At 47.2% G+C, this 15,902-nt stretch overlaps 1 protein-coding gene across 1 annotated transcript in view; it reads left to right on the forward strand.

Annotated features, from left to right (window-relative positions):
• Positions 1 to 3,190: 3,190 nt before the first annotated feature.
• The window catches only part of LOC121285540 (ubiquitin carboxyl-terminal hydrolase 30-like), a 37,100-nt gene continuing 24,388 nt past the window's right edge, over positions 3,191 to 15,902 (forward strand). Inside the window, exons 1-4 of the mRNA XM_041202067.1 lie at positions 3,191 to 3,309; positions 5,297 to 5,406; positions 10,061 to 10,243; positions 13,883 to 13,986. Coding sequence (XP_041058001.1) covers positions 3,230 to 3,309; positions 5,297 to 5,406; positions 10,061 to 10,243; positions 13,883 to 13,986 — 477 coding nt within the window. The 5' untranslated portion in view covers positions 3,191 to 3,229. The remainder of the gene's footprint in view (positions 3,310 to 5,296; positions 5,407 to 10,060; positions 10,244 to 13,882; positions 13,987 to 15,902) is intronic.

Consider the following 15,902-nt stretch of genomic DNA (forward strand, 5'->3'; position numbering starts at 1 on the left):
GCAGCACTTGCTTAGCAGTAACCTGCTCACTAACGCTCAGTTTGGGTTCTGCCAAGTTCACTCAGTTCCTGACCTCATTACAGCCTTGGTCCAAACATGAGCAAAAGAACTGAACTCCAGAGGTGAAGTGAGAGTGACTGTCCTTGACATCAAGGCAGCATTTGACCTAGTACAACACCAAGGAGCCCTAGCAAAACTGGAGTCAAAGGGACAGGGAAAAACTTTCTGCTGGTTGGAGTCATACCTAGCACAAAGGAAGATGGTTGTGGTTGTTGGAGGTCAATCATCTCAGCTCCAGGACATCACTGCAGGAGTTCCTCAGAAAAGTGTCCTAGGCCCAACCATCTCCAGCTGCTTCATCAATGACCTTCCTTTCATCATAAGGTCAGAAGTAGGAACATTCGCTGATGATTGCTGATGAACATTCGTGATTCCTCAGATACTGAAGCAGTCCATGTCCAAATGCAGCAAGACCTGGACAATATCCAGGCTTGGGCTGACAAGTGGCAAGTAACATTCATGCCACACAAGTGCCAGGCAATGACCATCTCCTGCAAGAGAAAATCCAACCATTGCCCCTTGGCATACAATGGCATTACCATTGCTGAATCCTCCACTATCAACATCCTGGGGGTTACCATTGACCAGAAACTGAACTGGACTAGCCATATAAATACTGTGACTACAAGAGCAGGTCAGAGGCTAGGAATTCTGAAGTGCGTAACTCACCTCCTGACTCCCCAAAGCCTGTCCACCATCTACAATGCCCAAATCAGGAGTGTGATGGAATACTCTCCAGTTGTGTGAATGAGTACAGCTCCAACAACACTCAAGAAGCGTGACATCATCCAGGACAAAGCACCCTGCTTGATTAGCACCCCTTCCACAAACATTCACTCTCTCTACCACCGGCGCCCAGTAGCAGTCCCGTCTACAAGATGCACTGCAGGAAGTCACCATGGCTCCTTAGACAGCACCTTCCAAACCCATGACCTGTACCATCTAGAAGGACAAGGGTAGCAGATACATGGGAATACCACCACCTGGAAGTTCCCCTCCAAGCCACTCACCATTCAGACTTGGAAATATATCACCGTTCCTTCATTGTTGCTGGGTCAAAATCCTGGAACTCCCTCACTAACAGCGCAGTGGGTGCACCTACACCATGTGGACTGCATCGGATTAAAAAAGCAGCGCACCGCCACCTTTTCAAGGGCAATTAATGATGGGCAACAAATGCTGACCTAGCCAGCAATGCCCACATCCCATTAACGAAGAATAACAACATTGCAAATCAGAAAATTATTGACAATCTGGGTCTGTTTTTTCCTGAAAAAAGGTTGAGGTGTTGACCTAATAGAGATACTTTTAAAATTATTAAAGGTTTTGATAGACTGGATGCATTGTTCTCACACCTCTTTGAAACTCAAACCTTTCCAAATATAAAGCCGTTTATGTTTCTATTTTATCTTTGCTTTCAGGTCAATAAAATCAAGCAGGGTGCTTTGTCCTGGATGATGTCACGCTTCTTGAGTGTTGTTGGAGCTGTACTCATTCACACAACTGGAGAGTATTCCATCACACTCCTGATTTGGGCATTGTAGATGGTGGACAGGCTTTGGGGAGTCAGGAGGTGAGTTACCCCCTCTTCTATTTACCTATGGAACTCCTGCAAGATGCAAACATGTTTCTTATTACCTCTGAGTCCCTTTGATATTCAATCTCTCAACTTATGTAAAAATGCAAACATTAGATCTAACCTATTCATTTGTACCTCAAACCTAACACCTCTTTCCTATTCATGTTTTAAACCCTCCAGACAACCTATCTCCTAGTAACCTTTGCCAAGCTTAATTAAATGATTTACACACACGCACACACAGACATACAGCCTTCTTTATGGAAGAAAAATATTCCCCCAAAATATTAAAAAGAATAACATCCATTCTCACACGATGTAAGTCAATCTGCACTCAGCGTGGGCCCATGTGGTGGTGGTGTTCCCATGCATCTGCCACCCTTGTCCTTCTAGGTGATAGAGGTTTGGAAGGTGCTTTCGAAGGAGCCTTGATGAGTTGTATGAATGAACTAGATTATCTGTTGGTGGAGAGATAGATATTGACCAGGACACTGGGGAAATCTCTCCTTGTCTTCTTTAAATCGTGCCATGGGATCTTTTTTCTCCAATCCTGATGGGGGCGGGGGGTGGTGATCAGTACTACACTTCAGTATCAGCCTAGTTTCATTCATAGGATGCAAGCGTCGCTGGCAAGGCAGGCAAGCATTTAGTGCCCATCCCTAATTGCCCCTTGAGAATTTGGTAGACTGTGTCCTTGAACTGCCGCAATTCATATGGTGTCATTGCACCCACATTGCTGTTAGGAAGGAAGTTCCAGGATTTTGACCCAGCGACGGTGAAGACACAGTGATATAGTTCCAAGTAAGGATGGCATCTGGCTTGGAGAGAAACTTTAAGTTGGTGGTGTTCCCAAGCATCTGCCGTCCTTGTCCTTCTAGGTGATAGAGGTTTGGAAGGTGCTGTCGAAGGAGCCTTGGTGAGTTGTTGCAGAGCATCTTACACATCGTTGCCACTGTGCGTCGGTGGTGGGTGGGGTGCTGATCGACATTATGTGCATATAAGAGGGAAATTTACTCATTCTGTCAGCATTGAATCTCCCCACCACTGGACATCCTACAAAGGTGGCTTTCCTTGATCGGCTGGCTATCTGAAACCCACATAAAGCCCATCATCACCATTTAAGAGTTTCCAAATCAAACTCCTCAGAAATCTCTGCAGGTGGAGAGTGCCTGACATTTCCTAGCTGGGCTGGGATGGGATCCTTGCTCCTTGGCCAGGTGGTGGTGGTGGTGGTGGTGGGGGAAGAAGAGGAGGAGGGGCGGGGAAAACACTGACAGCGCCGCCCAGCGGGCGGGAGGAGCGGACACTACCCTCCTCCCGCCCCACTCGCACTCCTCCACAGGGTCTAGCTTGCCTGCTCGGACACTCGTTGGCGGGCGCGGGGTGCCGCTGGCAGCTTTTCAGTCCGGGCGGGATTGTCGTTGCGATTTTTGGGTCCGCATCCGCCCGAAAGGGGGTTTTCCTCACCTCCCCTCCACCCCTCCCCCCACCAACCCCTTTCCCCTCCCCCCCCCCCCGCCCCCGCCCCCCCCCCCCCCCCATATCCACCCCCGTTGCTGGGAGGCGAGCGCCGGGACGGGAGCGAGGGGGATGCGGAGTGGAGCCGGGGCCCGGTCGGAGGCTGGTGACAGGCTGGTCCGGGAGTTCCTGCAGAGCGGAGCGGCAGTGAGGTGAGGTGAAGCCGGGCCTGTGTGTGTGTGCGGGGCGGGGGAACGCACACCCTCGCCCTGGGGGGGGGTGGGTTACTGCTCCCGGGCACCTCGATAGTTTAAAACCCGGACAATGACGGCACCGCCTTGACCGGAACCGTTTCATTTAAACCCGCGGTAGCCGCTCTTTATAAGTTTTTTTTTGGGGTGGGGGTGGGGGTGGGGGTGGGGGGGCGAGGGTGGGATGCCAACGAGCTATTCGACTGCAGGGGGCATCGCGGCTCAGTTTGTTTTGGTTCAGCGGTCTCCTTCCAGGATGTGGGATGAGGTGGTTTTACCCCTTGTTATCCTGCTCCTTTTGGGGGTGTCCCAGCCCGTCTGAGATCACTCAGGGAGTGGAGGGGGGGCGTTGTGTTGGGGGTGGGGTTGGGGGTGGGGTCGGGAGGGTGGGGTTGGGTTGGGGGTGGGGAGGGGGCGTGGTGGGGTGGGGTTGGGTTGGGGGTGGGGAGGGGGCGTGGTGGGGTGGGGTTGGGGGGGGTGGGGAGGGGGCGTGGTGGGGTGGGGTTGGGGGGGTGGGGAGGGGGCGTGGGGGGGTGGGGTTGTGGGTGGGGAGGGGGCGTGGGGGGTTAGAGGTGGGGAGGGGGCGTGGGGGGGTGGGGTTGGAGGTGGGGAGGGGGCGTGGGGGGGTGGGGTTGGAGGTGGGGAGGGGGCGTGGGGGGTGGGGTTGGAGGTGGGGAGGGGGCGTGGGGGGTGGGGTTGGGGGGCGTGGGGGGGTGGGGTTGGGGGGGCATGGGGGGTGGGGTTGGGGGTGGGGAGGGGGCGTGGGGGGTGGGGTTGGGGGGCGTGGGGGGTGGGGTTGGGGGTGGGGAGGGGGCGTGGGGTTGGGGGTGGGGGGGTGGGGAGGGGGGGTGGGGGCGGTTGGGTTGGGGGGTGGGTGGGGGGGTTGGGGGTGGGTGAGGGGTGTTGGGTTGGGCGTGGGTGAGGGGGTGGGGGGGTTGGGTTGGGGGTGGGGAGGGGGGGTTGGGGAGGGGGGGTTGGGGTGGGGGAGGGGGGGTATTGGGTTGGGGGGGTGGGGGCAGGGCGTAAGGGATTGGGACCAACCCGCCCATTCTTTGAGAGCCACCAGTGGCTCAACGGGCCGAATGCCTTCCCCCTGTGCTGCATGAGCTGGTGCACTCAGCATGGACGAAGGATTGAACTTTTTGAACCTGGTGGATGGCTGAGTTCCTGGAGACAATTATTTTGAGAAGATCTCTGGGTGGCAGGACGGATTGCCCAAATGCACCTTGACATTCTGACAATTAACAAGTGCCCTCCCCTTTTTATAACCAGGGCAGTGCGTGAGGGAAGGTGCTGCTGTCTAAACTGAAAGTTGTAGAATACCGAGAATTTTTGGAAATCAATTGCCCTGGCCAATTCCTCAGCTAAAAAAAAAGAAATGTCTGGCTGTCATATTATTCCTGTTTGTGGTCATTATATTATTGCTGTTTGTGGGAGCTTGCTGTGTGCAACTTGGCTGCACTTCAAAAGATAATTAATTAGCAGTAAAGAGCTTTCAACGCACGGAGGTTGTGAAAGATGTAGTCTTCCAGAAAGAGTAGTGAGGTAAAATTCTGGGAATTTAACAAATAATTGAGTGCTAGAGTGGGTTAAGTGTTAGGATGCCTCTGAATGGCTGAATTAAAATGGGCAGAATAGGTCTCCTCAGCTGCAGTGATCTTGTGCATCCCTTTGTACTATTCACTTATCTGGATAATTTTCTGATAATTAATTCCAAAGGCCTGTTGCCGGCAAAACAATATGCAGTTATTGCTTTCAATGTATTTTCCGATATATGTCCAAGTCACAATGGTGTGGGGCTTGAAGGGGAACTTGCAGGTGGTGGTGTTCCCATGCACCTACTGCCCTCGTCCTGATGGGGTGGAAAGGCTGCAGGTTTGAGAGGTGCTGTCAAGAACGGAGTGAGATTTGGCAACAGAAAAATAAAAATCAGTTTATTATTTTACAGAAATAGAATGATGAAGAACTGGGGTGTTATTGGAGGAGTAGCTGCAGCCTTAGCAGCCAGCATCTACGTATTGTGGGGACCAATTACCGAGAGAAAGAAACGCAGGAAAGGTACTGTACAAGAAGAATGTGACTGTCAGAAATTACTTGAAGTGTTTGCCCTTTCTTTCACTTCTTATATTTTATGACCTCTGTTCTCTGTTTGACTGTCTTTATTCTTTCATGGGGTGTGGGCATTGCAGGCAAGGCCAGCATTTATTGTACATTCCTAATTGCCCGTGAACTGTGTGGCTCACTAGGCCATTTCAGGGGGCAATTAAGAGTCAACCACATTGCTGTGGGTCTGCAGTCGCATGTAGGCCAGACCAGGTAAGGATGGCAGATTTTCTTCCCTAAAGGGCATTAGTGAACCAGATAGGTTTTAATGACAATCAATGATAGTTTCATGGTCATTGCTGAGACTAGCTTTATATTCCAGATTTTATTAACTGAATTTAAATTCCAGCTGCTGCGGTGGGATTTGAACTTGTATCTCCAGAGCATTATCCTGGGCTTCTGGGTTACTAGTTCAGTGACATTACCACTATGCCACCATCTCCCACGACGTGTCCCACCTCTGCCAGTGCTTGAGCCTGAGCGTTCATGCCTCCTTCCGTTATGTAAGACAGATAGCTACTTTTAAACAGTCTCAACCCCTTTTTCTCAGACTTCTGGCATAGCTACATGTGGCAGAATGTGTCTTTTCCGTTGTGAAATCAAAGCATACGAAGCTACTGTGAGTGCAACCTGTATCCAAGTTCACTGTCTGTCTGATATAGCTTTAGAAATCAATGTAAACTATGCTCAAGTATTGACAGAGACGGTTGCTCAGAAATAAACTGGTTGCGTTTGGCCGTTAGGATTTGTGCCTTGTGATCTATGTCATTTGGCTGTTTATATTTCCTCACCTGGTCTCCCTAGCACATATCAAGTATTTAAAGGAGGTTTTCTTTTTAATCGGAATCTTTTGAAATTAAATAGTTATGATAAACATTAATGTTTTTTTTTTAATTCACCAATTTTAGGTATTAGGGGAGTTGTAGAAAGAGCCTAGCATTTTGCTTCTATGAATTAGCATTATTCACCTTAGAATAAAGGCTAAATCATAAAAAGTAACAGCAAAAGTTAACCCTGCGACCCCTTGAGCCAGCTTCACGTTTCAATAAGATCATGGCTAAACTTCTACCTCAGCTCCATTTTCCTCTCTATCCACATATCCCTTGATTCCCTTGGCGTCCAAAAGCCCATCAGCCTCAGTCTTGAGTATACTCAACGCCACATTATTCAAATCCCTCTGGGGCAGAGAATTCTGAAGATCCACAAACCTCTGAGTGAAGAAATTTCCCCTCATTTCAGTTCTAAATAGTTGACATCTTATTCTAAGTCTGCAACTCTAGTTCTAGACTCCCCGGCCAGCAGAAGCAAACTCTCAGCATCATTTATATGTTTGCCATTGCTTACCTATTGACATTTTAAAATCTAATTTCCCAATCTACCTAACCAATTTACCCCTCATACCTCCGACATTGGCATTGTTTAAAGTTAAGACTCTGGTTCTGGACTTAACCATGTCATTCTCAAACTTAATTTGAAATTCTATCATTTTATGATCAGTCTTCCCCAGAGGATCCATTACTATAAGGTTACTAATTAGCCCTGTCTGATTACGTAACACTAGATCGAAAATAGCCCATTCCCTCATTGGTTCCTCAAGAGAGGGGACAGATTTAACAGAGATGTTCAAAACAACAAAGGCTTTTGATAGAATAAAAAGGAGAATCTGTTTCTAGCGGCAGGACAGTAGGTCACCAGAGGACACTGATTTAAGTTCATTGGCAAAAGGAGCAGAGGGGAAATGAGAATTTCTTTTTATGCACCGAGTTATGATGATATGAATGCACTGCTTGCAAAGGTGGTGGAAGCAGATTCAGTAGAAACTTTCCAAAGGAAATTGAATAAATACCTGAAGAGGACAAGCTTGTAGAGCTATGGGAAAAGGGCAGAGCAGAGCAACTAATTGGATAGCTCTTTCACATGGGTCAGTCATCTCGGCTCCAGGACAACACGACCGGAGTTCCGCAGGGTAATGTCCTAGGCCCAGCCATTTTCAACTGCTTCATCAATGACCTTTCTTCCATCATAAGGTCAGAAATGGGGATGTTCGCTGATGATTGTGCAATGTTCAGCACCATTCGCAACTCCTCGGATACTGAAGCAGTCCATGTTCATGTGCAGCAAGATCTGGACAACATTCAGGCTTGGGCTGATAAGTGACAAGTAACATTCGTGCCACACAAGTGCCAGGCAATGACCATCTCCAACAAGAGAGAAACTAATCATCGCCCCTTGACGTTCAATGGCATTACAATCACTGAATCCCTCACTGTCAGCATCCTGGGGGTTACCATTGACCAGAAGCTGAATTGGACTAGCCATATAAATACTGTGGCTGTAAGTGCAGTTCAGAGGCTAGGAATCCTGTGACGAGTAACTCGCCTCCTGACTCCCCAAAACCTGTCCACCATCTACAAGGCACAAGTCAGAAGTATGATGGAATACTCCGCACTTGCCTGGATGAGTGCAGCTCCCACAATACTCAACAAGCTTGACACTGTCCAGGCCAAAGCAGCCTGCTTGATTGGCACTACATTAACAAACATTCACTCCCTGCACCACCGATGCACAGTAGCAGCAGTGTGTACCATCTACAAGATGCACTGCAGGAATTCACCAAGGCTCCTTAGACAGCACCTTCCAAACTCACAACCACCACCATCTAGAAGGACAAGGACATCAGATAGATGGGAATACCACTGCCTGGAAGTTCCCCTCCAAGTCACTCGCCATCCTGACTTGGAAATATATCACCGTTCTTACCAGTTGCTGGGTCAAAATCCTGGAACTCCCTCCCTAATAGCACTGTGGGTGTACCTGCACTACAGGGACTGCAGTGGTTCAAGAAGGCGGCTCACCACCACCTTCTCAAGGGCAACGAGGGATGAGCAATAAATGCTGAGCCACATCCCGTGAATGAATAAAGAAAAAAAAACAAGGCAAGCACAGGTACAATGGGCCAAATGGCCTCCTACTTTGCTGTATTATTCCCTGAATCTGGCTCAGAGTGAGAAAAATTAAGCATCTCTTTTTGCCTGTTGGCTGTACCGATCCTATTTAAAATGGGTTTGGATGGTCTCAAACCCAGTGCCAGTCATTGTAGACCTCCCGTGTTCGGGCATTAATTGGTCATCATAGGGTGGATAAGTGTTTCAACTGGTACAGTAGGGTGTGATGTTCCAGTTTTGATACAGGGCATATGTGCCTCTCTCAGCATCTTACTGTGTAGCACCTGACCTTCGGAGTGCTTGCTGCAGAGACTGGGCACCTGCAGTAGGAGAGTGTTCCACGTCCTAGAACTGTCATCCCTTGCCCTGAGCGGAAAAATTCACAAAACAAACAAGACACTTTCCGCTTCCCTTTTCTTGACCAGTGCATTCGGAAGGCATTGTCAGGATGTGTTGTCTTCAAGGAGCCAGTGAGGTCGGCCGGCTGTTAAGGTCTGAATTATTGTGGTCATCGATCAGGGGAGGATGATTCAGCATTGACTAATTCAGCTAATTCAGCTCTGTCCAATGGTCAGGCTCAGTAACCTTGCCAAGCTAACACTCCCCCAGTGTTATCATCACTTCACATTTAAGCAAAAAAAAAGTATTTTTAAACAATCAACCAGCATGGATGGAGCAGAACAGAAAGATGATTTATGTTAAATCATGATTTTTTGTAACTGTTTAATATTTAAAAGTAATCCTGATGGTAAGACACTCTGTTTTTCTCTCTATCTCTCTGTCTCTCTCCTCCCTTCCTCACCTTCCCCCTCCCCCAACCCCACCTCGCACTCTAAAATTCTTAAGCGCTAAGGCAAAGTAGCTTGAAGGAGACCGATTCTGACAGAGCGAAGCAGCCGAATTACATTCGGAGAGACAAAACTCAAACTTCTAGCTTGTCTCTGCGCTCCTTTCAGAAGATCGGTATTTACAGTGGGCTGGGTGGAGGAGGACTGAATACAAGGCTTCTCAGTCAGGGAATGTGGATTTCTTCCTTTTATTATTTACTATCAGACGACCCTTGTTATTGCTTAAGGTTGGACTGCAGCATGTTCGTAATATGCAGATGTTAATGTGCCCTGCTGCTTTAAGACCACTGCTCCTGTACTCTCTGTGGGAAGCCAAGTAATTGTAGGTAATTTTATAATTCCTCAGGTCAATTCGAAGTCAGTAAATGCCTTGTAAATTTCCACTTACCAGGTGAAATGACCTGACTTTATTTTAATCATTGCCTTGCATTTGCAACAAAGTGTTTTGAATGTGGTGCGACAGATGCGCAGGACTTTTTCAAAAGAAAATATATAGATTTGGCTTATATCCATACTTGGACTGCTCATGGATTCCCATTCCCTGGCAATCCAGTCCTTAGTGCCAAAGGAACTTGTGCCTCTTACTCACTGGAAGTCTGGAAAGGACGGTTCTGAATGTTTTTATCTCTTCGCTGGACCTGTGCTAAATCAGAGCATTTAGATTTGTTAAGCTTTGAGATGTATGCAACGTAAAAGGAGCAGTGATTTAAACTTTGTGGCTGTGACGCATCTAAGCAGCCTGATTTTATTAATGGGGCAGTTTATTAACTAATTTGCTAAGAGTCCATTGTGACATTGGATATTGTTCTTTTCCAGGCCTAGTTCCGGGCCTCTTGAACCTGGGAAACACCTGCTTTCTGAACTCCCTGGTCCAGGGTCTGGCTGCTTGTCCATCCTTCATTCGCTGGCTCGATGATTTTACCAGGCGTTACAACCTGGACAGTCCGCAGGAAGAGTGTTGTCCATATCTCTCTGTCACGCTTCTCCGATTACTCCGAGGTGAGATACTGAGCGGGAAGGGGACAAGGTAAAGATCAAAGTTCTGACAGGCTAAGGTACAGGTACTTTTCTTTGGTGGAAGTCAGAAGTAGCAAAAGCAGTCTTGACCAACAGAAATACCCATTACATGTTCACCTTTTAAGGTTGGTCATAGCATTGTGCCCTTCTATCATCATTCATAGAATATGAGTGTCGCCGGCTAGGCCAGCATTTATTACCCATCTCTAATTGCCCTTGAGAAGGTGGAGTAGGTACACCCTCAGTGCTGTCAGGAAGGGAGTTCCAGCTAGTGACCCAGCGACAGTGAAGCAGCAAATGATATAGTCCCAAGTCAGGAAGGTGTGAGACTTGGAGGGGAAATTGCAGGCAGTGGTGTTCCCCTGCAGCTGCTACCCTTGTCCTTCTAGGTGGTAGAGATCTCAGTAGATGGTAGAGATCTCAAGTTAGGGTGGTGCTGTCGCAGAAGCATTGGCGAGTTGCTGCAGTACATCTTGTCGATGGCACACATGCTGCCACTGTGCGCTGGTGGTGGAAGGGGTACCATTCATTCACCATGCCTTAAGCCAAGGCTGAGTTTTGTTTAACCCACTGTTTTATTCAGTCTCTCAAAGTCCCTCCTTTATCTCCTTGAGGCTTATTTAACTACCATTCATGAAAGACAAATAACTGACCAGATTTCATAATGTTTCGTTCAGGGTTTGATCTTAAATGGCTACTCTCTCTCTCTATTTTCTGCATTTATTTCAGATTTCCGTTATTTTTGTCTTATTACAAAAAAAATCTTTGGAAACTATTGGTTCTGTGGATAAATTTCTTCATGTGTGTCTCCCCTGTACTTGGTGTCTTTCAACCCAGAAGCTCGTTGAGAGAACTCATGGGCACCGAACTGTGTCATTCTGTACTTCCTGGGTTTGGATTTGGAGTGAGATGCTGGTTCTCAGCAGCTTCGTTTGGAGACTCTTAAAGTGAGGAAGGAGTAACAAGACAAAAACAAAATACTGCAAATACTGGAAATCTGACTTAAGAACAAAAGAGGCTGGAAAAACTAGGGAGTTGAGGCAGCATCTGTGGAGAGAAACAGAGTTAGCATTTCATGTCAGGAGTTCTGATGAAATAGTTCTGGTGATAGGTGCAACCTTAACTCTGCCTGAAAAGGTATTGGGAGCAGATTCAGTAATGATTTCCAGAGGACATTGGATGAACACTTGGGAAAAAAAATCTGCAGGGCCCTCGTGACAGAGCAGGTGAGTGGGACTAATTGGATAGCTCTCTCAAAGAGCTGGCACGGGCACGATGGGCCGAATGGCCTCCTTTTGTGCTGTGTGATTCGATGGTCATGGATTTCTGTCTGTCCATTCCATTTCAGGATCTCTTTCATTTTTCTTCTGTCGGTTAAAGTTAAAAAACAGAATCATTTTAAAGGTTGAACTATTCAGGAGTCAGCAGTTTGTTCTTTCCCATTTCCTTGCCTTCTCTCCTAAGGGCACCAACTCCTGCTTGGGTGCAGTCCAGTGGGAGACCGCAACCCTTCTGCCAAGTGGGTACCCTTCACGTGTGAACATAGATGCCACCACAACTAAGCCTGATCTGATAACCACGCACAGGGGTAATTGGGGAGCAGTCAGATGTTAATGCCTTGTCAATTGCATTGTTAAGGTTTGTTAATGTTATGTCAATTCCATTGTTAACGTTAAGTGAAACAGGTGATGGGTCATTTGTTCTATTCAAAAGAGACTATAAGTAGGGGGTGCTACCTGGTGCCAATGGGGTGGGTGGGCAGAGGACCTCCTTGTAAGCCTGCTCCTCAGCCTGGCCAAGGTGGCCATCAACAGGTCCAGGATACGGGCAGTTGTCTGACCCGACTGCCTGCCCCTCTCCTGCGGCTGTGTTGGCAGCTGGGTGGCCCTGGAGAGGGAGCTCTCTGAGAGAGCTATCCAATTAGTCCCACTCACCTGCTCTGTCACTAGGACCCTGTGTACACTAGAGGCCTTCTGCGATTGGTGGGCACCACAGGGGCTGGGGCGCATCATCACCCCACAGAAATGATATTTTGATTTGATTTTGTAAGTTCCCTTTGATGTTTTGTTTTGGTTACAGTGCCCCACCAGGAGCCTTCACTCCCTCTGATCTATTGATTTTTTTTGTTTAATTTATTGATTGATGTTTCACTAGAAGAGTCTATAATTAGGGGATATCTTTGGCCACCAGATGTGGAGGGGGGCCAGGCAGGGGGGAGGACCTCCTTGTAAGCCTGCTGCTGGGCCTGGTCAAGGTGACCATCAACAGGCCCAGGCAGCAGGGGTTCATCCGACTTGACTGTCTGCCTCTTTACTGCGGCAGTGTCTGTGGCTGGTTGGCCTTGGAGAGGGAGCACGCAGTGTCCACCAATAACGCTTGAGGCCTTCTGCGATTGGTGGGCACCGCGGGGGCTGGGGCGCATCATCACCCCCCCCCCCCCCCGAGAACAATATTTTGATTTGATTTTGTAAGTTTCCTTTGAAGTTTTGATTTTTGTTACAGTGCCCCATCAAGGGTTGCCTACCCTGCCCCCCCCCCCCACCCTCGTTAGTTTGATTTATTGACCATTTGTTGTATTAAAAGAGAATATAATTCGGGGATATCATTGGCCACCTGGTGTGGGGGTGGCGGGCAGGACAGTGGACCTCTTTGTAAGCCTGCCCCTGGGCCTGGTCAAGGTGGCCATTAACAGGTCCAGGCAGCTAAAGGGGTTGTTAGACCCGATTGCCCCTCTTCCGTGGCTATGCTCATGCCCGGGTGTCCGTAGAGAGAGAACACGAGGTGTCCGCTGGTATGCTTGAGGCTTTCCGTAACCTCTGGGCACTGCTGGAGTGCATCATCAGTCCCAGGAACACCATTTTAATGTAATTAGACAAGGTTCCTTTGAAAGTTTTCTTTTTGTTACAGTGCATATCTTTAACGGGCTATCACTCCTGTTAATGGTTTACTTCATTGGGTTTTTTTTTTTAAAAAGAGCATATAAATAGGGGATAGCTGGATACTGGGTTGTGTGGCAGGAGAGCTGTGAGACTGAATAAGTCAATTAACTCTTTTAATAAAGAAAAACTCGGTGTCTTGGTTTCGGCTTCATCAACCAGCTTGGTTAACATCAGAAGCTGATTGACCTGAACTGATTGTCCTTCCCTTCTCCAGCTCAGCAGCACTGAGGTGAATTGTGGTGCCTCTGTTGTCATCCGATTAAAGTGAGCTGACTCGGCACAGCCCAGGGATTGAATAGTGAGCAACTTTTTTTAATAAACCTTTCTCTACCTACAACAGACTGGACTATTTCATTTGCTAGTGGTTTGAAATGCAGTGTGATTTTCCTGGCAGGTTCAAGAATTCAACAGCGTAATTCCTATAAGTCTTGCCAGTTGTTTGTCAGTATGTGCAAAGTACATTGATCAACGTAGACGTATAAATGTACTTCATTGTCTGTGATATGCTTTGGGATAAAAAGTGTTATAGAAATGCAAGACCCCCTTCCTTTAGATGAATTGCTGCATTTCCATTGAGCTGTGGTTCAGGTGCATGGCTGAGTGCTCCCGATAGCTGGGTAAATTGAGGGGCAAGGGGATAGTTGCACATTGCGTGTTTTATTTTCTCCTTTTCTGCTGCCAGTATTATCCAATGGGGACGAGACTGCAGAGGATGTGGTGGATGCAGGAAGTCTCTTGGAAGTCTTGAGGATGTACAAATGGCAAATGTCTTCATTCGAAGAGCAGGTAAACAGTAGGACATCAAAGGGCTTTTATCCCTGGAATCATTCTTATGAATCTCCTCTGTACTCTCTCCAATGCCTTCACATCCTTCTTCAAGTATGGCACTCAGAACTGGACGCAGTACTTCAGATAAGGCCTAACTAGTGTCTTACACAAGGTCAACATGAGCTCCTTACTCTTGTACTCAATGTCCCTACTAATAAAGCCTAAGATACTATATGGTTTATTAACTGTTCTCTCAACATACTGTGCCATCTTCAATGACCTGTGTACGTATACATCAAGGTCCCTCTGTTCCTACACCTCCTTTAGAGGCTTTCCTTTTATTTTGTACTGTCTCTCCATATCTTTCCTACCAAAACGAATCATCTCACACTTTTGTGCATTGAACTTCATCTGCCAATTGTGTGCTCAATCTACCAACATGTCTTGTCCTTTTGAAGTTCAAGATTATCCCCATCAGTTGACAACATTTCCAATCTTCGTATCATCTGCAAATTTTGAAATCATGCCCTGCATACCACAGACTAGGTCATTAATATAGATCAGGAAGAGCAAGTGTCCCAACACTGCCCCCTAGGGAACTCTACTGCAAACCTTCCTCCAATTCTGTTTTCTGTCACTCAGCCAATTTCTTATCCAAGAGCTTACTTTCCCTTTTATTCCATGACCTAGAATTTTGTTCACAAGTCTGTTGTGTGGCACTATATCAAATGCCTTTTGAAAATCCATATACGCCACATCAACAGTGTTTCCTTTATCAACGTTCTCTGTTACCTCCTCAAAAAAACTCCAAGTTAGCTAAACATGTTTTTCCCTAATGAATCCATGCTGGCTTCCTTTAATTATCCTGCACTTGTCTAAGTGATTATTGATTTTATCCCCAACAATAGTTTCAAGAAGTTTCCTTCCCAACGGAGGTCAAATTGACTGGTGTGTAGTTGCCAGCTTTATCCTGGTACCCCTTTTTGAACAAGGGTGTAACATTTGCGGTTCTTCAGTCCTCTGGTACCTCCCCTGTGTCTAAGAAAGACTGAAAGATCACTAGTGCCTCTGCAATTTCCACTCAATCCCCTCAGTACCCTCGGATGCATCTCTTCCGGTCCTGGTACCTTATCTATTTTAAGTAAAGATAGCCTTTCCAACACTACATTCCTCTCAATTGTAAGTTCTTCTGGTGTAGCAGTTACCTCCTCTCTCACCTCGGCCTGGGTAGGATCTTCTTCCTGTGTAAAGACAAATACAAAGTACTCGTTCAACACCTGTGCTATTTCTCCAGCCTCTACATGCAAGTCCCCTAATTGGCCCTCCTCTTTCTTTTATCACCTTTTTATTAGTTACATGCTTATGGAAGACCTTGGCATTCCCTTTTATGTTTGCTCCCAATTTCTTTTCATGTTCTCTCCTTGTTTTTCTTATTAGTTTCTTCACTTCCCCTCTGGTCCTTCTACATTCAGCCTGATTCTCTGTTGTATTTTCTACCTGACATCTGTTGTATGAGCACTTCTTCCTTTTCATCTTCACCTCTATCTCTCTCGTCATCCAGGGCACTCTGAATTTATTTGTCCTACCTTTCCCCTTCAAGGGAATACACCTTGATATTTACTGCAATACGTTTTCTTTGAAGGTGGCCCATTGTTCAGGTGCCATCTTTTCTGCCAACATTTGATTCCAACTCACTTGACTTGGATGCCTTCTCATCCCGTCAAAGTTGGCTTTACCCCGGTTAATTATCCCTACTCTGGATTGTTCCCTGTCCTTTTCCATGATTAACCTAAACTTTATGATACAATGGTCACTGTCCCCTAGAGGTTTTCCCACTGACATTTGATCCACTTTGGCCAACTCATTCCCCAGAACCAGGTCCCAAAATGCATGTCCTCTCATTGGAAACATACTGCTGCAGAAAATTATCTTGA

Source organism: Carcharodon carcharias, chromosome 13 (assembly GCF_017639515.1).
Source record: "Carcharodon carcharias isolate sCarCar2 chromosome 13, sCarCar2.pri, whole genome shotgun sequence".
NCBI lineage: Eukaryota > Metazoa > Chordata > Chondrichthyes > Lamniformes > Lamnidae > Carcharodon > Carcharodon carcharias.